Source organism: Ranitomeya imitator, chromosome 4 (genome assembly GCF_032444005.1).
Source record: "Ranitomeya imitator isolate aRanImi1 chromosome 4, aRanImi1.pri, whole genome shotgun sequence".
NCBI lineage: Eukaryota > Metazoa > Chordata > Amphibia > Anura > Dendrobatidae > Ranitomeya > Ranitomeya imitator.
This window is the reverse complement of record NC_091285.1, coordinates 370,623,170-370,648,244: the sequence shown is the minus strand read 5'-3', so window position 1 is coordinate 370,648,244 and position 25,075 is coordinate 370,623,170. Positions and strand designations below refer to the sequence as shown.

Sequence of the window (25,075 nt, the reverse complement as noted above, 5' to 3'; positions counted from 1 at the left end):
GCAAGGAAGATGAAAAATGTTTGAATACAAATACAATATAATAGAAACAGATACCTTATATCAGTAATCAATTTGACTGACACTGCTGCTTCCTCCTCCCCTCTTTTTCTCTCTATTTTGGTTGCAAATCTGTATTGCAGACTACTTCTATTACTATTTAGAGTGTTTATTCAATGCCTTAGGTATTGTCTTCTTGTTTTTATTGCTGAGCTCTAACTTCCCCTCACTAGCCTAACATCATTCTAAAATAGCTGCTGCAATTCCTGCATAGGTTTTTATAGAGGCTATGATAGTCGCTCACGATTGGCTGAGCTATACCATGTGATGTTATTGCTGCAAGGCATTATGGGGAACACAAGTGAGATTGCATATAAGTTAATGTGAGCTTTCTGTGACTGATGCAAGCTTATGCCATGTGTAAAAAGCCAACGCTCATTTTTTTGCAATTTTCATAAATCAATTTGCAAGTTGTCCGAATATGCATTGGATCGATATGCTCATCACTATGCGATAACTGTAAGTATTGTTTTATTTCTGGCCCTTGTCATATGCATTCCTTTACCCCCGGGTGGTCTCATTGGTGAACCCAGACTCCTGAGCCCTCTGCAGTATCACCTTGATTGATGTGACTAATATTTCCTATCTACCTACTGTTAGGTTTGGCGGAACGCACCGAATATATTTATTAGATGGGATTGGTGCGTTCGCAACCCGGGATCCACCGTGCAGGAAAGAACCTGCTGCTAAGTAAATGGCGGCACTATATGGCGGTATGAACCAGCTCTGTTAGCTTCACAGAGCAGCCGAGAAAGCAAGGCTCTGTGCCCTGTTACACTTTTACAGAGGCACAGGCTAACTACCCAAATGAGAGCAGTCAGTGGTCATGCATGCACACAAAACTCCTCGCCGGAGGAGCCTGCATTCTAGGGGCTTATTTCAGCCAGGTCCCTGAATACACATAAACACAATCTCCTTGCCGGATGTGCCAGCATTCTAGGGGCTTATTTCAGCTGGGTCCCTGAACACATACAAACACATGACCACACTGGCGCAAAGCACATAGCTTAAGAAGATACTAGCGCATGGCCGTGCGGCCATGCGAGCCTTAAATAGTTGCAGCACATACAGGACCTTCAAAGAAGGACCAATGGAGTTGCTGCAGTATCTGAGCATGTGACCCTAGATCTCCACTGAGAGATCTTGCCCTGGGCATGCTCAGTGTGTGCAAAGCAGGACTTAGTCCTAGCACCTACAGGACCTTCCAAGAAGGACCAGTGGAAGTTGCTGCAGTACCTGAGCATGTGACCCTAGATCTCTACTGAGAGATTTTGCCCTGGGCATGCTCAGTGTGTGCAAAGCAGGACTTAGTCCCAGAAAAGCCAGCTCGCCGCAGATCAGTGCAGGGTACAATAGCAGAGCCTGGAGAGGCAGCAGTAACCCTTTGCACAGTATCAGTCTCAGTGAGACGCTGGGACCGACGTCTCCGCTGAGCAGGCTCCACTGCGGCCAATGCAGAATGGGAGACCGCAGCAGACACGGATCGAGATTCCCCCTGTGCAGCAGAGGAAACTCGACTCCTAACACTTACTCTCAGTAAATCTTGCACCTGCACTGTTCAACTAGAGTTTCATGCATGTACGTTTAACATTGTATTGTTCAGACAGTGAATAAACTCCATAAAGAGCACCAGGCATTTTTAAAAAGAAGCAAGCACATAATGTACTGCTAGATGTGAATGATGTTGGGGGTATCACTCACATCATTCAAAGCAAGGGAGAAGTATCTTGTACAAACTAAGAAAAGGTCTGGGCCTTCCTGATGGACCCCCGATTGAGAGTTGAATATGGTGTTTAACAGAAATAAAGGCTATTTTCACAGGCATCTTGCACTGTGGCAGAGAACGAAACATACAGGTAGAAGGGTATATACTTTAGGAACATAGTTCTCAGGGTTGTGTACATTAGGAATACCCGTCTGGTAACAGATTCCCTTTGAACGAAATGCTAGCGATAGAGCGAGGCATGGAAGGGTGACTTATGACCTTTCTAATCTAATCTTGATTTGATCTTATTGGCATCTAACAATGAGAGAATTAAAATAATTTTCAAATGAATAAAATAGAAGTGTTTCAGTAATGTGCATTCAGATGTGTTTATATCTGTTTCATTACAAGTGAATAAAATTAAAGTAATTCCATCATTTCTGTAAAGATTATGTAGCAGTCCATATTACTATATTACTAGGCTCCCTAAAGTTTGTTGAAAAGTCTGAGAAGCATTGTTCGTTTTTATTACTGTGCTTAATCTCATTCTGTTTTTCTATAGCTGCTCAACAAAATACATCTGAATGCTTTCTCACGGTTGAATTTGTTTGCAAGTTTATAGTTTTCAACAAATGTACATTTTACCGTTTGAATCACTTTTTAGAGGCGCTATCAAGCATCTTTAGTAACTTCCTATACGACAAATAAATGTATAATTTTGTACAATGCCTACTTGACTATAATAGGAAATATATCAGCTAGATATGGCAACACTTTGTTTTTCAGGAACACAGTATTGTGTTATATGAAAAACTCAGGAGAGATTTTACAGTAATTCTGATTTGGCTCTTATCCTAAGTCACATTGCAAGACTCGTTAAAGGGTTGATTGTGACTTGTAGGATCGCTACTTCCAACAGGTGGCGCTATAGAGTTCAAGTCCTCTTTCTCTCTGAAGAGGCAATTTGCATACAATAATTTTAGCATCAAACATGTAATGAAATAAGCAATGTATATTATTATGTATCCTGGATTTGATTTGATAGCCAGTTTATTCTTCTTCTATGAGTGATCAAAGAATGATTTCAGATGACTTCAAATAAAGAAAAAAAAGCGTTTTTTTTGTTATGGCCCTTTTAATTCTAGATAGTTGCAAATGTTTAAACCTTGTTAGAGCACAGTTTCCTGTCCTGTGACTATTGTTTTGACATGACTTTAGCATTGTAGTCGACTATTATTGCAGACTTACGATCACATTATACCCTTATGTCAATGGCATCTTTTTGCAGGGTAGTGTGTCCTACCACACTTGTAAAATTTTCCAGAAGTTTTTGGAGGAACACGAACAGAGTTGTTGACTTGACCTACAGATTTCTCAGACCTTAATTTTATAGACCATCTGTAGGATGTACTGGAAAAGCAAGTCCAATATATAAAGGCTTATCCCATAACTTGCAGTAGTTATTGTGATCTGCTGCTAATAATCTGGTGTCGGACATCACAATACCTTTAGAAGTATGGTGGAATCAGTGAAAGAGATCTTGGCCTCATGAGGGGCAGTGGGGGGAAACCAATATGCAACAGTTGGCATTCATTTTATGTGTGATTATTTTACAAAACAATCACTTTCTACCTGAAAGCTTTTCTTACATCATTTTTTAATCATATTGCTATTTTTATGTAATTTTTAGTTGAGAATGTTTTTTGTTTTTCAAAATATCATTTCATTTGTCTCCATACTCAAGGTCTCTTATTTATATAATGACTAGCTTAAGAGCCCGGCGTTGCCCGGGCATAGTAACTAACTATGGTTAGTTATAGGTCCTCAATTCTCTCATTTTCCCATCACATCTCTCATTTTACCCCCTAACATCTGTCATTTTGACCTCAAACCTGTCATTTTCCCCTTAGTATATACCTATATGTAATCTTCCCTGTATATAGTATATACCTGTGTGTCATCTCCTCCTGTATATAGTATATACCTGTATGTCATCTCCCCTGTATATAGTATATACCTGTATGCCATCTCCTGCTGTATATAGTATATACTTGTATGTCATCTCCACCTGTATATAGTAGGTACCTGTGTGTCATTTGCTCCTGTATATAGTATATACCTGAATGTCATCTCCTGTATATAGTATATACCTGTATGTCATCTCCTCCTGTAAACAGTATATACCTGTATGTCATCTCCTCCTGTATACAGTATATACATGTATGTCATCTCTGCTGTATATAGTATATACCTGTGTGTCATCTCCTCCTGTATATAGTATATACCTATATGTCATCTCCTGTATATAGTATAAATGAGTCACCCGCCAGGGCCGTGGGGTACTCGGTACCGGGTTCGGTACTTAAAAGGACGTTTCACAGCGGCGGTGACCCGGTCTGTGGCCCTGGGCACCTATGTTAAAGGAAAGGTCTTTAAAGGGGGTTTTGAAATAAAGAAAGTTTGTGGCGCCACCTGTGGTATTCGGTCAGAGATGACCAACGTTGCTAAAAGGGGTCCTTTGGGGGTGATGTTATGGCAGCCAGATGGTATCACTTCCTACAGGTGAAGTAGGTCCCCAGGGCTCCCGGTGAATAGATGGAAGATGTTGAGTGGTGCAGTGAAGAACGAAGGACGCAGTTGTGCAGTCTTTTTACCTGGTTTACTGATGGTAGCAGGCAGCCATAGCCCAGGGCACCAGATCACAGGTACCGGCAGATTCCGGCCGGCTTGGAAGCGAGTTCAGAATCCAGCTTTACCAGGTGGAGTTAAAAGCCTTCATTCTAGCGCTGTGGTGTAGTTCCTTACTTTCTATGGCTTCTTAGCAATGTCCTCTCAGTTATCTCTGTCCTTTAGTGAAGTGGGAAACAAATCCGTATGACAGGTGACTTGAGCCTGTTTACAGGGTCTCTATGATGACCAGGGCTCTATGTGTCACTTTGTCTCCTGGGTATTAAGGCGGACAGGTTACATGTAGTTTAGCTGTCCTACCGGTTTCTGCTGTGCTTCCTAGACTATGACACAACCTCGGTCTTCCGGTTACCGGTATCTGCGCTCTGTCGGGGAGGTAGCCCTCTCGCATTATTCTCCCTTGTTGTCACTCTCCTGTGCTTTGCTCTCCGGCACATTCACTAAAAACTGTTCTTCTTTCTGTTTATCGCTATCCAGGGGCTACAGCACTTTAGGCTGTACTGCCCCTCACCTGTACTTCTGCCTCAGACTGCTCCAGTCTGATGTCCGGCACCAACTGTCTAACTGTATCTTCCTAACTGCCTAGCAACTAACTCCTCCTCCTGATCAGAGACAGCAGCTCCCCTGAAGTTGGGTGTAGAACTCCCCCTTCTGGCCTGGAGTCAGAACAGTGTTGTATGTGCTAATTACCCATTAAAAGGAATCCTCCATCGCTTCCAAGTGTGACATCACTCTCCCCGTGAGGAAAGCAATGCCACTGTGACAACCAGGACCCTGGGGCGTCACACATACCTGAATGTCATCTCCGCTGCATATACTGTACGTGGCTGACCACCACTGGCCGTGCACGCCGGGTTACATGCGCCATTCTTTCTGTGTTTCTGTGATTGATAGGCTGCTGTACACACATACAGCAGCCCTGCCCTGCCCTAGGCTTTGTTTAATTATGTACCTGTGTCTCAGCCTGTCTCACCCTTTATCTGTGGTGCTGGTTGGGCAGTGTGGAGGTTGGACCTGATATGTCTATGTCTGGACCTGGTCGGCCTTTATCCTCGCTTGCCCCTCTGGCGCCATGGGAGTGACTCAGTAATGCTCCAGGTACAGCTTGCATTTAATGTGGTCTTGTTTTTAATTCATTTAGGAAGTTTTTATGGCACAGCGAATATAAAAAACGTAGTGTAGGACTGCCCCATTATGAGAATGCCGTGACGTGGTGGGGTAGCTCAAAGAATTGATCAATTGTTTGCTAAATGTCTCATTTTGAAAATACAGTTAGAAATCAATATGTGCATTTTCACTTTATGTATCGCGTTTTAACCATAGGCAGCGCTGGCTTCTCCCCTCTTTTGTTTTGTATGTCATCCCCTCCTGTATATAGTATATACCTGTGTGTCATCTCCTCCTGTATACAGTATATTCATGTATGTCATCTCCACTGTATATAGTATATACCTGTGTGTCATCTCCTCCTGTATACAGTATATTCATGTATGTCATCTCCACTGTATATAGTATATACCTGTGTGTCATCTCCTCCTGTATAAAATATGTACCTGTGTGTTATCTCCTCCTGTATACAGTATATACATGTATGTTATATCCTCCTGTATATACCTGTATGTCATCTCCTCATGTATATAGAATTGACCTGTATGTCATCTCAGCTGTATATAGTATATACCTTTATGTAATCTCCTCCTGTATATAGTATATACCTGTATGTCATTTCCTCCTGTATATAGAATGTACCTGTGTAATCTCCTCCTGTATACAGTATATACCTGTATGTTATCTCCTCCTGTGTATACCTGTATGTCATCTCCTCATGTATATAGATTTACCTGTATGTCATCTCCGCTGTATATAATATATACCTGTAAGTCCTCTTCTCATGTATATAGTATATACCTGTGTGTGATCTCCACCTGTATATAGTATATACCTGTATGTCATCTCCTCCTGTATTAGACCTCGTTCACATGTTATTTGGTCAGTGTTTTTACCTCAGTATTTATAAACTAAAACTTGGAGTAAAACAATCAGAGAAAAAGTTTATTAGAAACATTTTACCACTTCAGTATTTTTCTCCCACTCATGGATTTGGCTTATAAATACTGAGGTAAAATACTGACCAAAAACTGACCGTGTGAATGTGGCCTTATACACAGCCTCCACCTGCAGGGCATCACTCTTCTCTATACACAGCCTCATACTGCAGCAGCACCACACTTCTCTCATTTTCCCCCTGACATCTCTCATATTGCCCCTCACATCTCTATCCATGAGGCTCCTCCCTTTCCATTGATGTAATGCCTTATAGAAGCAACTCCATTCTAGATATTATGGAGCTAGATGTGGCCTGTGCCTGCTATGCGGAGTGGGCACGGCTATGTGGTGTTGGTGTGGCTCGATACATACACAGACACACACACACCGACAAACACACACACATATACTCAACTTTATATATTAGATATAGAAATTCAGTTTATACTTTTTTAATCTTAATGGAGACCAAATGTCCACCCCCTAGCATGTCTCTAAATCATTGCAAGGCTTGCTTAGATACTGGCAGACTTACAAAAGATATGATCATTTACACTGAAAAGAAAAATGCTTGCTAAGTTACCAAAATCATTACAGAAAAAATCTTAATGACTTCTTGATTTTCCTGTGAAAGAAAAGTAAAAATGAATGTAATTAATTTATTACAACTTTCCATCTGTCTTCTCCCAGGTGTTGGGGTCATAGAAGACGTGTTATTAGCCAAAAATGGCTCTATAACCTCATCATGTCATTATTTCTCATCACTCTGTTATTTATAGGTGTGAAGAAGATTTATAACTGCAGTATCTAGTGTCTAGTCAACAGGTACATGGAGATAATTAGATTCTCCATACCAAAGAACTCATTAGCCTGGTACTCTAGTGTCTACTCAATAGCAAGTGTTATATTCTTTGACTTCCTGAATTAGAGTGAATGGGTATAACAAAGAAATTATATCCTCTTTGGAATCTCCATGTCTAGCCATTCATTGAAGTAAATGATTCTGCATGAAACTCTAAAGGTACCGTCACACTTAGCGACGCTGCAGCGATACCGACAACGATCCGGATCGCTGCAGCGTCGCTGTTTGGTCGCTGGAGAGCTGTCACACAGACTGCTCTCCAGCGACCAACGATGCCGGTAACCAGGGTAAACATCGGGTAACTAAGCGCAGGGCCGCGCTTAGTAACCCGATGTTTACCCTGGTTACCATCCTAAAAGTAAAAAAAACAAACAGTACATACTTACCTACAGCCGTCTGTCCTCCAGCGTTGTGCTCTGCACTCCTCCTGTACTGTCTGTGTGAGCACAGCGGCCGGAAAGCAGAGCGGTGACGTCACCGCTCTGCTTTCCGGCTGACCGACGCTCACAGCAAGTACAGGAGGAGAGCAGAGCACAGCGCCGGGGACAGACAGCGGTAGGTAAGTATGTACTGTTTGTTTTTTTTACTTTTAGGATGGTAACCAGGGTAAACATCGGGTTACTAAGCGCGGCCCTGCGCTTAGTTACCCGATGTTTACCCTGGTTACCAGTGAAGACATCGCTGAATCGGTGACACACACGCCGATTCAGCGATGTCTGCGGGGAGTCCAGCGACCAAATAAAGTTCTGGACTTTCTTCCCCGACCAGCGACAGCACAGCAGGGGCCTGATCGCTGCTGCCTGTCACACTGGACGATATCGCTAGCGAGGACGCTGCAACGTCACGGATCGCTAGCGATATCGTCTAGTGTGACGGTACCTTTAGTTCTTCATATGAGAATAAAGTAAGATAAAACCATCAGTCTACTTGAAAACCAGATCCCTAATGTAAAATAATAAGTATAATCCACTACACATGTGTATTAGACTTAATTTCTTATTACTTATAGATATTATGGAATCTGATGCATGCATTCATTTGAAGGGCCTTATAATGGAGTTTATGATATCTGATAATTCACATTGTATAACAGAAATACATTAATGTGAAGCTAAAGAGAATTTGTTACTCGATTGATGCTGTACAAACTACGGGCATCATGAATCAGAGGCTGGCTGCTTGATTGCAGAAAGGTTTGTTTTTCTCTGAAATGCTCCAGGAAAGTCTGGCTTCTATGCCAGTCAACTTCCCTCTGCAACTTCCCTCTAGTTGATTGGCAGGTTTCTCTATGTGTGCACACACTGGAGATACCTGTCAATAAACTGGGGATGGGGCAGGAAGAAGCGACCAACAGCCACCCCGGACTAGTCACGTCTCTCTATGGTCCACGGCCAGCTCTTCAAAATATTCAAACACAGAAGGATTTCAGAGATAAACCTACCTGGCTGCAAATGTGCAACAAGGCTCTGTTTCATGTGGCCCATTATTTGAGCAGAATGAATAGAGTAACAGGTTCCCTTTAAATGCTTTAGACAGATGATACCAGAAACTACTCCAGATGACAGATAATGTACCGTAAGTATAGTTAATGAGGTTGATAAAATATCACTAGAACGTGCCATCAAATCCTGATCATGAATAGTCCCAACCAGTCTATTAACATATTAACATGCAATATAAGATAAATATACAATTTAATCTCAGGTAAAGTAATAATAAAAATAATTTTATTTATATAGCATATAACGTATTTTGCAGCAGTTTCCAATTGAGAGTGGACATATACAGACAATAAAGACAATACAAAGTAACACATAGTTCAGCAGTTAAAGGAGGAGTGAGTGCCCTGCTTGCAAGCTTATAATCTACTAGTCGGTGGCCCACTTCTAACGCATCGGGTATTCTAGAATATGCATGTCCACGTAGTATATTGTCCAGCCACGTAGTATATTGTCCAGCCACGTAGCATATTGCCCATCGACGTAGTATATTGCCCATCGACATAGTATATTGCCCAGCCACGTAGTATATTGCCCAGCCACATAGTATATTGCCAAGTTACATAGTATATTGCCCAGCCACGTAGTATATTGCCCAGTGACATAGTATATTGCCCAGTCACGTAGTATATTACCCAGTCACGTAGTATATTGCCCATTTACGTAGTATATTGCCCAGCCACGTAGTATATTGCCCAGTTACGTAGTATATTGCCCAGCCACATAGTATATTGCCCAGTTACATAGTATATTGGCCAGCCACGTAGTATATTGCCCAGCCACGTAGTATATTGCCCAGCCACGTAGTATACAGCACCGAGCCACATATTATAGTGCAGAGCGAGGTAGTATATTGTCCAGCCACGTAGTATATTGCCCAGCTACGTAGTATATTGTCCAGCCTTGTAGTATACAGCACAGAGCCACGTAGTATATTGCCCAGCTACATAGTATATTACCGAGCAATGTATGTCACAGGTTAAAAAAATAAAAAAATAAACATACTCACCTAACGATCCGAGGGCCCCTTGTAGTTTAACACACTCACCATTCTGGTCACTGCTCTTCAGTGTCCCGTCTCTCCGCTTCCTGGGATCCAACGGCGCTGTGCAAATGGGCGCGTGGCTGCCGCCATCTTGCGTTCCCCGGATGCTTTGCGAAATTACCCATATGACTTAGCGGTCTCGCGAGACCGCTAGGTCTTGTGGGTAATTTCGCAAAAGCATCGCTGGGAAAGGAAGATGGTGGCAGGCACGAGCGGCTGAGCAGACAACGGAGGGTGAGTATAGCAGGTTTTTTTTTTACTATTTTTAACATTACTTTCTTTTACTATTGATGCCGCATAGGCAGCATCAATAGTAAAAGGTTGGGGACACAGAGGGTTAATAGCGGCAGTAACGGAATGTGTTAACCGCGGCATAACGCGGTCCGTTACCGCCGGCATTAACCCTGTGTTACTGGTGACCGGATGGGAGTATGGAGCGGGCGCCGGGGACACTGACTGCGGGGAGCGAAGCGCCAAGGACACTGACTGCGGGGAGCGGAGCACCGGGGACACTGAGTGCGGGGAGCGGAGCGCCGGGGACACTGACTGCAGGGAGCGGAGCACCGGGGACACTGACTGCAGGGAGCGGAGTGCCGGGGACACTGACTGCGGGGAGCTTAGCGCCGGGGACACTGACTGCGGGGAGCATGGAGCGGGTGCCGGCCAATGACTGCGGGGAGGAAGGAGCGGCCATTTTCTTCCGGACTGTGCCTGTCGCTGATTGATCGTGGCTGTTTTGCGGCGACCAATCAGTGACTTGGATTTCTATGATAGACAGAGCCCACGACCAATGAATATACGTGACAGAAGGACAGTCAGACAGACGGAAGTACCCCTTAGACAATTATGTATATAGATAAGGAAATGGTGGGACAGAATAGGTCACATGTGCTTCTCTTGGATGGTCCAGCAATCAAGATAAATAGGGCATTTCAAATAAGTTGCATGATCCGGTAATCGGTCACACTCTTCTGTCTATGTAAGTCATGCTGATATAGAATATTGGAGCATGTCGATTCAAATAGGAAAAGAGCTATCACCCAAGAGCCTAAGTACCATAAACTTTTTGTCATTTCAGTACAGATATCATGAAACATAGAAAACAAATCTAATATCCTAATTTAAGTGAATAACAAGTTGTCTGCATCTGTTAACAAGTTGGTGTAATATTTTACATTTCTGGATTTAGCTACTAAAATATTCCTTGTAGACTAGTGTTCAGAAAATTCACAGCACTTTTTAACTTGTGATGTGCTCACAAGAGGGAATTAGATGTGAGACTGGGACAGACAGGGAAGTTGCATAATACCTGATTTGCAGGCTGAAATGTCTAGATGTCAGGGATTTATTTAACAAAGTGTATGAAAGACTGCAGTATTAATGGATGGGACTGTCTACAATTTGCTTTTGTTGTGTCTTATCAAGTGACAATTCTCAATAGCCCTGTGGCTGAGAGAGAGAGAGAGATAAAAGCAGAGATAAAGCTTATTTTGAAGAGAATAGCTTTTATTGAATGTTGACATTTTGCTAATCTGATAAAATTATTGGTGACTTCACCGTTCATATAGGACATTAAATTTAGGCAGAATTAAAGATTGTTTTTCAAGAGAAACTGACAAAACAATGCATTTCAACTATAGAATCCCAAAAGACAAAGCAGAGGTATAAATTGAATGACATAAGATGGAGCCCCCCACCACCATGTGTCATTCATAGTGTTTACTTATTCTGCAAAGAGGACCATTGATTCTTCAGGCATCAGATTCTGAGTGTGACTGTTTCCTCTACATTCCTACTGCTACACCCCTAGGGTACTGTCACATTAAGCGACGCTGCAGCAATATAGACAACGATGCCGATCGCTGCAGCGTCGCTGTTGAGTCGTTGTGTGGTCGCTGGAGAGCTGTCACACAGACCGCTCTCCAGCGACCAACGATGCCGAGGTCCCCCTTAGTAACCCGATATTTACCCTGGTTACCATTGTAAATGTAAAAAAAAAAAAACACTACATACTTACATTCTGGCCGTGAGGGCCGGCCGTAAAACAGAGCACAGCGGTGACGTCACCGCTGTGCTTTACGGCCGGCGCTCACAGTCAGTGCGGGAAGCTGACGGCGAGGGACGCGACAGACACCGGAATGTGAGTATGTAGTGTTTGTTTTTTTTTACATTTACAATGGTAACCAGGGTAAATATCGGGTTACTAAGCGCAGCCCTGCGCTTAGCAACCCGATGTTTACCCTGGTTACCAGTGAAGACATCGCTGGATCGGCGTCACACACGCCGATTCAGCGATGTCTGCGGGAGATCCAGTGACAAAATAAAGTTCTGGCCTTCTAGCTCCGACCAGCGATGTCACAGCAGGATCCTGATCGCTGCTGCGTGTCAAACACAACGATATCGCTATCCAGGACGCTGCAACGTCACGGATCGCTATCGTTATCGTTGTTAAGTTGTTCAGTGTGAAGGTACCTTTAGACAAATATAAAATACGAATAAACAGGAGTTTAAGTATATAATGTGTATATTATTAACCCCTTCATGACCGGGGGATTTTTCGTTTTTCCGTGTTCGTTTTTCGCTCCCCTCCTTCCCAGAGCCATAACTTTTTTATTTTTCTGTCAATTTGGCCATGTGAGGGCTTATTTTTTGCGGGACGAGTTGTACTTTTGAACGACATCATTGGTTTTAGCATGTCGTGTACTAGAAAACGGGAAAAAAATTCCAAGTGCTGTGAAATTGCAAAAAAAGTGCAATACCACATTGGTTTTTTGTTTGGCTTTTTTGCTAGGTTCACTAAATGCTAAAACTGACCTGCCATTATGATTCTCCAGGTCAGTACGAGTTCATAGACACCTAACATGACTAGGTTATTTTTTATCTAAGTGGTGAAAAAAAATTCCAAACTTTGCTAAAAAAAAAAAAAATTGCGCCATTTTCCGATACTCGTAGCGTCTCCATTTTTCATCATCTGGGGTCGGTTGAGGGCTTATTTTTTGCGTGCCAAGATGTCGTTTTTAATGATAGCATTTCGGTGCAGATACGTTCTTTTGATCGCCCGTTATTGCATTTTAATGCAATGTTGCGGCGACCAAAAAAACGTAATTCTGGCGTTTCGAATTTTTTTCCCGCTACGCTGTTTAGCGATCAGGTTAATACTTTTTTTAATTGATAGATCGGGCGATTCTGAGCGCGGCGATACCAAATATGCGTAGATTTGATATTTTTTTTATTGATTTATTTTGATTGGGGCGAAAGGGGGGTGATTTAAACTTTTATGTTTTTTTTATTTTTTTCACATTTATTTAAACTTTTTTTTTTAACTTTTGCCATGCTTCAATAGCCTCCATGAGAGGCTAGAAGCAAGCATAGCACGATCGGCTCTGCTACATAGCAGTGATCTGCTGATCGCTGCTATGTAGCAGAATTGCACGTGTGCTGTGAGCGCCGACCACAGGGTGGCGCTCACAGCGACGGGCAATCAGTAACCATAGAGGTCTCAAGGACCTCTATGGTTACCATTCACAAGCATCGCCGACCCCCGATCATGTGACGGGGGTCGGCGATGACGTCATTTCCGGCCGCCCGGCCGGAAGCGGTAGTTAAGTGCCGCTGTCTGCGTTTGACAGCGGCATTTAACTAGTTAATAGGTGCGGGCAGATCGCGATTCTGCCCGCGCCTATTACGGGCACATGTCAGCTGTTCAAAACAGCTGACATGTCCCGGCTTTGGTGCGGGCTCACCACGGAGCCCTGCATCAAAGCAGGGGAGCCGGCATCGGACGGTATAGTACGTCCGATGCCGGTAAGGGGTTAATACTTTTTGTAATACTTAAAATAAACTATTATAAATAAGTTATCGATAATTAAATGTATTGGTAATTTTTTGAACCTGTACAAAAAGTTGTACTAATGTGATCACAGGATTATCTTATGTACCAGGCAAAGGATGGAAGAATTTATTACATTTTTGTTATGTTTTTTTTTTTCTGCAGTCTCTGCCTGTTTGGAAATATGGATCCTGCAAATGATAAAATCCAGGTCACACTCGGCATTTTTCATGGCCGTAGTCTTTGCTTCATTATGATTCAGAAATGAAAAACAAAATCCTTTATACTAAGTTTTTTTTAACACTCAAAATAATGGCATTACTAAGCTGTCCTTCACATTCCTTCCTTGTCAGAAGATGTCATGGGCTAACAGTTTATAAAAAACATTGCAATAGTTTTGTGCTAACTAATTGGTGAAGTTGAAATGCAAATTTAAAAAAGTAATAACAATGGAATAAATTATTACCTCAAATGATTTGTTTTAATGGGGTTTTTCAGAGCTATAATATTTTTTTTATTGTGGGTCTAAGAAGTAACAGGCAGGTTCAATTACTAACTAACTGGCTATCCTGCCCAGTGCAGATGCCTACCGGAACAGCGCATGACTGCCAATGTCATGCTGATTGACAACCAGCTCCCCACTGCATAATTGTGGGAAGCTGGCTGTCAATCAACATGATGTTGGCCCAATTGAAAGAGGAGCCCTGAAGAAGAAGAGCTGTTCCATTGACTTGAAACAGCTGAAGCGCCAGTAGTGGAGGTCAGTGTCTGCTCTGAGCTGGCGCTGAATAGAACAGGCAGGTAGTTGCTAACTAGTTAAAAAAAAATATTTAGTCTTGGACAACTCCTTTAAAATTAAGTACATGTGTGATATTTATTTTGGTGTTTGATGTTCAAATTTATTTCATGTTTTTTTACCATACCTTTTATGTATGTATGCAATATATATACTGTGTATGTATATATATATACTAGATGGTGGCCCGATTCTAACATATCGGGTATTCTAAAATATGTATGTATATAGCAGCCACATAGTATATAGCAGAGGCCACGTAGTATATAGCAAATACTACGTGGCCTGTGCTATATACTATGTGGCTGCTATATACATACATACATATTGTAGAATACCCGATGCATTAATATAGGCCACGCAGTATATGACAGTGGCCACGCAGTATATAACACAGCCCAAAAAGTATATAACACAGCCGACATACTATATAACACAACCCACGCAGTATATAGCAGCCACGCAGTATAACACAGGCAACATAGTATGCAACACAGGCCACGCAGTATATAACACAGCCCACAGAAAACATATGAAAAAAACGGAGCTTTTAAATTCCAAAACATAACCAAAAATGCTACAAAAAAATAATAAATTAGTGTAAGGCAAGAAAGGGGTGTATAAAATTGTATAACTTTTTTATAGTACAAATATTAAAGCCAAACACACAAGTACAAAACATAAAAACAAAAAAACAAACAAAATTGGACAGGTCTACAGAATGATGATACAAACTGGCAGGGGCCGGCAATCCAATAGAACAGAGGCGCTCACAAATATATGATAAGTCTACATACCAAAAAATGCACAATAAATATAACGGCAAAATGTCATATCACATGGCATGTATGGAGGACAGAGCAACGTAATGGAAATCCACTAAGATAAATGGGGATAGAGTACGCCACATATCACAGGCAAAAACAGACCAGGATGTGAGTGGGAAGTAACATGTTGCATAGGCAGCATCAATAGTAAAAAAGTTGGGGACACACAGGGTTAATAGCAGAGTAACGGAGTGTGGTACCCGTGGCCCGTTACCACTGGCATTTTATATATTTCTAAAAAGCTGATTTTGTGTATCTGCACCTTTTCTTCTCCATACTAAAGATTATTCTAACCAGAGGCTGAGAGCTTATAAGTAAAGGTTTTAAAAGGTCAATGTATCCATCAATGGCGTACATAGTAAACTCCTGTAAAATTGTGCATTGATTTTTTTCTCTTGAAACTGCCTGACACAGTGGGGATGTCCTCCTCCCTATTCACTAAGTTAATGATTTAACAGACCAGTCAGTAGAATGCTCTGCAGGATATTATTGTCTAAATGGGGTTTCCTAAAAAGTGAGCACATCATATGAGTTATCTATTCATCAAACACTTTTCAAAAAGTATTTTTTTAAGAGAAATGAAAAATACAGCCCTCTTTTAATTAAAATACTTAAAATCTATTTAAAAGAACAATTTTATGTTATCTTTTGATATTATTCCATAATTACATAATTATTGCAGTGTACCTGTCACTGTAGGTAACTTTTCAGAGTGAACTGTCATGAGTGTTTACATGAGAAAGAACTCTATTATAAGCCATTATCTAACTTTTATCAACTACCGTATACTTGAGTATAAGCCAAGATTTTCAGCCCATTTTTTTGGGCTGAAAGTCCCCCTCTCAGCTTATACTTGAGTCATACCCAGGGGTCGGCAGGGGAGGGGGAGCAGCAGCTGTGTAATAATACTCACCTGCTCCTGGCGCGTGCCCTGGTTCCCCGGCACGGCAACTTCTTCCTGTACTTAGCGGTCACATGGTACCGCTCATTACAGTAATGAATATGTACCCAACTCCACTCCCAAAGGGGTAGAGCCGCATATTCATTACTGTAATGAGTGGTACCATGTGACCGCTCAGTACGGGAAGAAGCTGAGGCGCCGGAGAACCAGGGACCGTTCCAGGAGCAGGTGAGTATAATGGGGAGGGGGAGCGCTGCGCGATATTCACCTCTCCTCGTTCTGGGCGCCGCTCCGTCTTCAGGGTCTTCTGCAGTGACACTCTGCCTGAACGTCCGTGCAGAAGACGCTGAAGACAGAGCGGCGCCCACAATGAGGAGAGGTGAATATTGAATGTGCTGGGGGCCTGAGCGACGAGAGGTGAGTATGCGATTTTTTTTATCGCAACATATGGGGCAAATATCTCTATGGAGCATCTAATGGGGCCATATTCAACATTTGTGCAGCACTGTATGGGGCAACTATCTTTATGGAGCATCTTATGGGGCCATATTCAACGTTTGTGCAGCACTGTATGGGGCAACTATCTTTATGGAGCATCTTATGGGGCCATAATCAACGTTTGTGCAGCACTGTATGGGGCAACTATCTTTATGGAGCATCTTATGGGGCCATAATCAATGTTTGAACAGCACTATATGGGGAAAATGTGTCTGTATGGAGCATCTTATGGGGCCATAATCAACGTTTGTGCAGCACTGTATGGGACAAATATCTTTATGGAGCATGCATCTTATGGGGCCATAATCAACATTTGTGCAGCATTATATGGGGCAAATGTGTCTATGGAGCATCTTATGGGGCCATTATTAACCTTCATGCAGGATTATATGGGACATATTTTAATATGGAGCATCTTATGGGGCCCATCATAAACTTTTAGGAGCATTATATGGGGCGTATTTTGTATGGAGCATCTTATGGGGCTCATCATGAACTGTATGGAGCATTATATGGGGCTACTGATTCAATATGGATATTCAAAAACACTTAACCTACTGATGTCTCAATTAATTTTACTTTTATTGGTATCTATTTTTACTTTTGAAATTTACCAGTAGCTGCTGCATTTCCCACCTTAGGCTTATACTCGAGTCATTAAGTTTTCCCAGTTTTTTGTGGCAAAATTAGGGTTCTTGGCTTATACTCGGGTAGGCTTATACTCATTATGCATGATTTTCTGTTTTCTCTTAGCTAGAGGGTGGAGACTGGCTACTGTGATGTCTCACATATATAGTGCACACAGAGATATGGAACCCTGCTCTTTTTCCTCTGTATAAAACACATACAAAAGCATCATGGAGAACAATATACAGCAGTATTGAGCATTGTATCTGTGAATCTAGTTGTGGAATAAAATAAATTACTTGCTAGAGATTGTTTGCCATGGATCTGTTTCTCTGCCTCTATTGGTGCCTCTATCTACTACTCACTCCTCCCCTTCTCCACAGCATTAAAAGATAATTTGTCACCAGGTTTTCCACCAAATCTAAGAGAAACGCAGACCCTGATTCCAGTGATGTCATTATTAGGCTGATTTGCTGTATTTTTAATAAAATCACAATCAATGCTTATCAGCAGGTGATTATCACTTGAACACTAGTAAAGTTGCTACCATGTAGTTCTCCATATTCATGAGCTCTATATAACCCCCTTTCCAACCAGTAATTGGCATCTTTTTGCTTACGCATAGTGTAAACAGTCAGCTGTCAATTACTGTAGTTTTGTGGGCAGGATTATACAGATGTGAACATTTAGAGAACTGGGAAATTAGCAGATAAAACAGTGATTTTATAAATATGAGAGCAAATAGCACAGTAAGTCACATATTGATGGAATCAGGATCTCTGCATTTATATAATTGTGCTCTCAGATGGTTTAGAAAAAACCTAGCGATAGTTTCCCTTTAATAGACCCTCTAGACTGATTTTTTTATATATAAAATACATTTTATTGTAAGTTAAAATTAAAATATACCACAGAAGAACTAACAACAGTACTACACAATGTTACAAAAAATAATGAATGTAGAAAACAGATCCATATAATATAGTAAAAGATACCAGAAAATATATATATGCTCCAAAGTGAAAAAAACAAATAGACAACTATAATAGGCCATCTATCTAAATTCAATAAAGTGCATGTGCAATTGTAATGGATCGTCTTACTAGACAAAAAAGGTGCATACATATCTTTGGAGAAATACTAGTACCAGTGTAGAGGTGATCTGTGACCCACAGGGACTCCGACTCCAACGTACGTTTCGCCTCAGTGGCTTTTTCAAGGAGTGAAGAGAAAGTGAAAATGGATTGTTTTTATATGTAATCCCAGCCAATCAAACGGGATATAAGGGATCATGTGAACAACATAGAAAAAGTAAAATAATTACCTAATTAAATTATATATGGAATCCATTATTACACTCATTCAAATACATTAAAAAACATGTACACAGGGTCAGTGATAACAAATTACAATCAGTAATAAATCGAATAATGGTACATTGTATGCCGAAACCGGAAGTGACATGCCGCACTGAGAATTAACATATGTAAACACAAGGCAAATCTACATCCCGAAAGTAAATTGGGAGCAACCTATGGTGATATTGGAGATGGCCCACCATATTAGAGAACATATGGAGTGATGGTGCAATGGATCTCCCCGTGGAACGCAGGCCGTGGGCTGCCACCGCCAAACCGGAAGTGACATACCGCGGTCTGCACCGCCACCAGGGAACCAAAGCCACACACCACAACAAAGATCACATGGGATATCATGTGGTCATACTGCATCCCAGGGTGGAACGCAAGCCGCAGGCCACCACTGCCAGACTGGAAGTGACGTACCGCGACCAGCATCTTCACCCAGGAACAGAGGCATGAACATTAAAGAACACACTTTTTCCCAAAATACATAGAGAACAATATAATAAGTTAAGTAAAGGGGCATATATAATAATACAACATATCCCAATGCATAATAAAAATATAGAACTTAAATCATTTTGGTCATGCGCACAAGCGGAATTGTAAAAAAAAGACATTTGCTCGTTAAGGCCATTGGGTGCCAAAGTGTTCAATCTAACAAGTTGTCAACAAATCTGTGTGGAGTCTTATGTGCATTTTGGACGTTGGCTTTGAATGTATGTAGATGTAAAGCATTGCTATATTCTCAATTCATTTTACATATACTCCAGGAGGTACACAGATTTTCTCTTAGTGGTGATTGCACTGCTCGGGCTTTTATGTAATTTATATAAATTGCAATGTTAAGAACACTTGCTGTTTTTAGGTCTAATATCTGGAAAAAATAACTCTATTTTTTGTTTCTTTCAGCACCTGGCAGAAAAAGCAGAAGAGATACAAGGATCACGTCAATGGAGCGATGTTTTGGGGGTATGTTTTACAAATATTTCCATAAAAAGTTATAAAATTTAACTTAATTTTCTGGAATTACAGCAAAAGTTTAAGTCCGTATGATGTTTTCTTTGCATTGTTTCTCAGTTGCAGAGTGTGACATATTTCCATTTAAGATTATGGTGGATAATTCCATTTTGTAAACTTTTTTGAGGCTTTAAAATAAGGTTCACTACATTTTTTAAACCGCAGCACTCTTTATTCCTTAAGAATTTTTTTGTCTTTTTTTTCTGAAAATTACACTTTTGGACTGTTTCATTAAGGTGCTTGCACCAAAATTCTAGCATAAAATCTCTCAATATGTTGCAATATTGTATCAAAACTTTGAAATTGTGCAAAAATATTCCAAATTTTATCTTTTACACTCCAGTCCAAGTCAAGTATGCCAATATGGGCTCAGCATGGGCTGGCACAGGTTGTGGCTAAACCGGCCTATCAAATTCATGAAAAGATCATTTACTCCAGAAATGTACTGTACAGTTGTTCTGAAATGTACAGCAACTAACTGGAGGACACTTCTGGTGGAGGCGCATGTCAGTTAAGAAATTTGCCTAATTCATTTAATGACATGCACCACTTAACGAGTTTTGGTGCTTATTGCTCCAGACAGCCATTCATTAAGACTGGTGTGCACAATGTTAGTGAACCGATCACTTTATCTTTTTTACGCTTCCATTGTTTTCATCCTGGCTCTAGAAAAGTGAGAACTTTTTTTTCCAAAGAGATTGTCATATGTGGATTGCATTTTTGCTAGATGAATGGTATATTTTAATATTAATAATAATAATCTTTTATTTTTATATAGCACTAACATATTCTGCAGCGCTTTACAGTTTTGCACACATTATCATCGCTGTCCCGGATGGGGCTCACAATCTAAATTCCCTATCAGTATGTCTGGAATATGGGAGGAGACCAGAGTACCCGGAGGAAACCCACACAAACACAGGGAGAATATACAAACTCCTTGCAGATGTTGTCCTTTTTAATGGCAATATTGCATTTTCTATATAATTTAATATATCATTTGATGAAAAAAAACAATGTGAGGCATAATGGGAATAAACAGCAATTCTACAGCATTAACTGTGTAGTAAAAGATATGCTAACTTCACACCTTTTTTTAGTCACACAATGGATGGAACAAGGGGTTTGCTTGATTGATATCTGATACCATACATTGTGATATGACTTCATTACAGAGTTCTTTTATTGAGTCCTTCCTGTGACTTCCACCATACATACAACGTGGATATCAGGAAAGGGTTTAACAATTGGTGTCATAATAGTCTATCTTTTATAGTTACATAACATGTGATTAAAAGGTGTGGGATGCATTGAGTTAAATAAGTCTTGTGCTGTTAATGTAGAGCTTTATTTTGAACCACTTTAAGAAATGCAGGCAACAAAGTATTGTATTCAGACCAAACAATATCAAAGCGATAACCATTTCAAGTAATCAATATCAGAACATTTTGTTAAAATCACACAATAAAATAAGACTTTAAATTGATCACTAGATAATTTCATCCCCAAACGCAATTTCATCAAATGTCATCATGGCTCAATAGGTTCCCGTTATTTAGCAATCCGAGGTTACATCGGTGTGTCGTGCTTTGGGCAGTTTCACTTTATTGTGAATCCCAATCACATAGAACCTCAATCATCTACTGGTTTCAAGTTTTGTACCCCGTGGATCACTTATGTAAACTCATAACAAGTGAATACAAGTTTCTCATGCAGAAGAGCATAAATTTAAAAAAGGACACATTTGTAATTATATCATGATTAAAAAAAATATTTCCCACAACGGCATTGTTTTAAGTTTCCATTAGTAAATTATACTATTGAGATTAAGTGAAACCTGAGTTCTGTAATTGCATTGGGCTATTGCTAACAGTTTGGAATTGCTGTATTTTAATACACACTTAAGGAACATTTCTGATCCAGTTGGGCAAATTTATGAAACTGAATGGTACTTGAATTGTTGTTCAGTTTTTTTAGCATGTTACATTTATTATGTTCTGGGGTCTCTCAACACCCCAGAGCATAATAACAGACATTCAATTTGTAATTAATATATTAGATGTGAATTGAGTTTCCCAGTAAAATCTTGCAGATTTGGTGAATTTTAATCTCATTGGCAATTTAAAATTTTTACATGTATGAGCCTAGATCATGAAAACATATTCTGAGAAAGAGAGCCTGCAATCTGATTTATGTAGTTTCCATGTGGTGCCATACAGTGCCTTTATGTGGCATATTTACAAAGCGGTTCATCCCAATCAAGTTCTGTCCATGTAATCCAATAGTGTTCCACAGGTTTTATTTTAAAAAAAAATGTAAAACACTGTATAAAGCTATGTACAAAATAGACATAGAGAGATGCACTAAGAATCAATACAGTTGAACGAGTACTGTAATGCCATGTTACAAGGATCTGCAGAACTATGAAAAGTAAATCATATATAAAAAGATAAAAATTACATTAGTTTCCTTATACTTTGTGCTGAAGGTTATTTTTTGTAATATTCATAACAAATTCAACACAAAAAGTTGTGGAAAGTTTCATCTGATGCCCTTTTACAGATATTTTCTCTCCCTGAAGGTTATGCCATGTGCTTCAGGTTTTAACACCTTCACGACATATGCTGTACTAGTAATGTCCATGTCGTGTCTTCCCCTTTGATGTGGGCTCTGGCGATGAGTCGTGACATGTTAGCTGTTTCGAACAGCTGACATGTGTGCGCAATAGCGGCAGGTGGAATCGCTATCCACCCACTGCTATTAACTAGTTAAATGACGCTGTCAAACTCCAACGGCGGCATTTAACTACTGCTTCTTGCCATTGGGCCAGAAATGCGCTAATTGCCGACCCCGTCACATGATCGGGGGTCAACGATGCATCGGCATAACAACCAGAGGTTTCCTTGAGACCTCTATGGTTGTTAATGCCGGATTGCTATGAGCGTCACCCTGTGTACAGACATACAAGTAAATACTCACCATCACTTGTCACTTTGATCCCCGAAGGCAGTGTCACCTGTAAAAAATATTAAAATAACAAACAAACAATATGCTCCCTGATCAGCAGATATCCAATTAAAACGAGTGTCCCATGACAATCTTCTGTGGAGAGCAGCAGCATGAGCTGATGCGACCCCTCTCCAGGGGCTCCAGGAATACAATGACGGAAGGTATCCTTCCACACTGTATTCCTCCACCACAAAAAATAGTCCCTAGTCTCACTTGTGGCACTGCTGTGTGAGAAAGTTCCCATGCAGCAATGTCATAAAGTGAGACCCTGAACTAAGGTAACCTCTTCAGTGATGCACTGCAGGAACCATTGTCTCCTGTCAGTGTGTCACTGAAGGTCTATTGAGCAGTGACATCACCTGATGTTACTGTTCTATAGGGGAGATTGTCGTGCGACACTCGTTATTAATTGGACTACGGCGGACAGGTAGTATACGGTTTATTATTTTACATTTTTTGCAGATGATCGAGTATGGCAAGTATGGTTAAATTAAGAATATTAAAATACTTTTTTCTGGCTTTGTCTTTATTTTTTTAACTCTTTCACTACTATAGGATTAAAAATGGATAGGTATCTTATTGAGTCTCTCCATTATTAACCCGGTTTAATGTCATCTTACAATAGCAAGGTGACATTATCCCTTATTACCCCATATCCCACCGCTACTCGGGAGTGGGAAGAGAAGGGGCTAAGTGCCGGAATTGGCGCATCTCACAGATGCACCATTTTTGGGGCGGCTGGGGACTGGCACTTGTAGCCAGGGGGGCAATATCCATGGCCCCTCTCTATGCTGTGAATATCAGCCCGCAGCTGTCTGCGTAGCCTTTCTGGCTATAAAATATAGGAGACCCTACGTCATTTTTTGGGGGGGTTCCTGTTATGGCCGGCAATCAGGCAACACAGCGTGCAGTAATCAGCGCACATACAGGGATCTGGCAATAACCAAAAACAATAGGACGAGCTCTGAGACGTGGAATCTCTGTAGACTGCAGTACCTGATCTATCCTCACACAACTATAAGCAGCAGTGGATTGCGCCTATCACTACCTATGCAACTCGGCACTGCCTGAGGAGCTGACTAGCCTGAAGATAGAAATACAAGCCTGACTTACCTCAGAGAAATACCCCAAAGGAATAGGCAGCCCCCCACATATAATGACTGTTAGCAAGATGAAAAGACAAACGTAGGAATGAAATAGATTCAGCAAAGTGAGGCCCGATATTCTAGACAGAGCGAGGATAGCAAAGAGAACTATGCAGTCTACAAAAAACCCTAAAACGAAAACCACGCAAAGGGGCAAAAAGACCCACCGTGCCGAACTAACAGCACGGCGGTGCACCCCTTTGCTTCTCAGAGCTTCCAGCAAAAGTTAATAGCAAGCTGGACAGAAAAAACAGAAAACAAACTAGAAGCACTTATCTAGCAGAGCAGCAGGCCCAAGGAAAGATGCAGTAGCTCAGATCCAACACTGGAACATTGACAAGGAGCAAGGAAGACAGACTCAGGTGGAGCTAAATAGCAAGGCAGCCAACGAGCTCACCAAAACACCTGAGGGAGGAAGCCCAGAGACTGCAATACCACTTGTGACCACAGAAGTGAACTCAGCCACAGAATTCACAACAGTACCCCCCCCTTGAGGAGGGGTCACCGAACCCTCACCAGAACCCCCAGGCCGACCAGGATGAGCCACATGAAAGGCACGAACAAGATCTGGGGCATGGACATCAGAGGCAAAAACCCAGGAATTATCTTCCTGAGCATAACCCTTCCATTTGACCAGATACTGGAGTTTCCGTCTAGAGACACGAGAATCCAAAATCTTCTCCACAATATACTCCAATTCCCCCTCCACCAAAACAGGGGCAGGAGGCTCCACAGATGGAACCATAGGTGCCACGTATCTCCTCAACAACGACCTATGGAATACATTATGTATGGAAAAGGAGTCTGGGAGGGTCAGACGAAAAGACACCGGATTGAGAATCTCAGAAATCCTATACGGACCGATAAAACGAGGTTTAAATTTAGGAGAGGAAACCTTCATAGGAATATGACGAGAAGATAACCAAACCAGATCCCCAACACGAAGTCGGGGTCCCACACGGCGTCTGCGATTAGCGAAAAGCTGAGCCTTCTCCTGGGACAAGGTCAAATTGTCCACTACCTGAGTCCAGATCTGCTGCAACCTGTCCACCACAGAATCCACACCAGGACAGTCCGAAGACTCAACCTGTCCTGAAGAGAAACGAGGATGGAACCCAGAATTGCAGAAAAATGGAGAGACCAAGGTAGCCGAGCTGGCC

General features: G+C 41.3%; 1 protein-coding gene across 4 annotated transcripts in view; it reads left to right on the top strand.

The window, feature by feature from the left end:
• CACNA2D1 (calcium voltage-gated channel auxiliary subunit alpha2delta 1) overlaps positions 1 to 25,075 on the top strand; it is a 1,366,870-nt gene that overhangs the window by 528,799 nt on the left and 812,996 nt on the right. For all 4 annotated transcript variants that reach the window (XM_069765154.1, XM_069765155.1, XM_069765153.1 and 1 more), the window contains exon 4: positions 19,654 to 19,713. In XM_069765154.1, the coding sequence (XP_069621255.1) occupies positions 19,654 to 19,713 (60 nt within the window). The remainder of the gene's footprint in view (positions 1 to 19,653; positions 19,714 to 25,075) is intronic.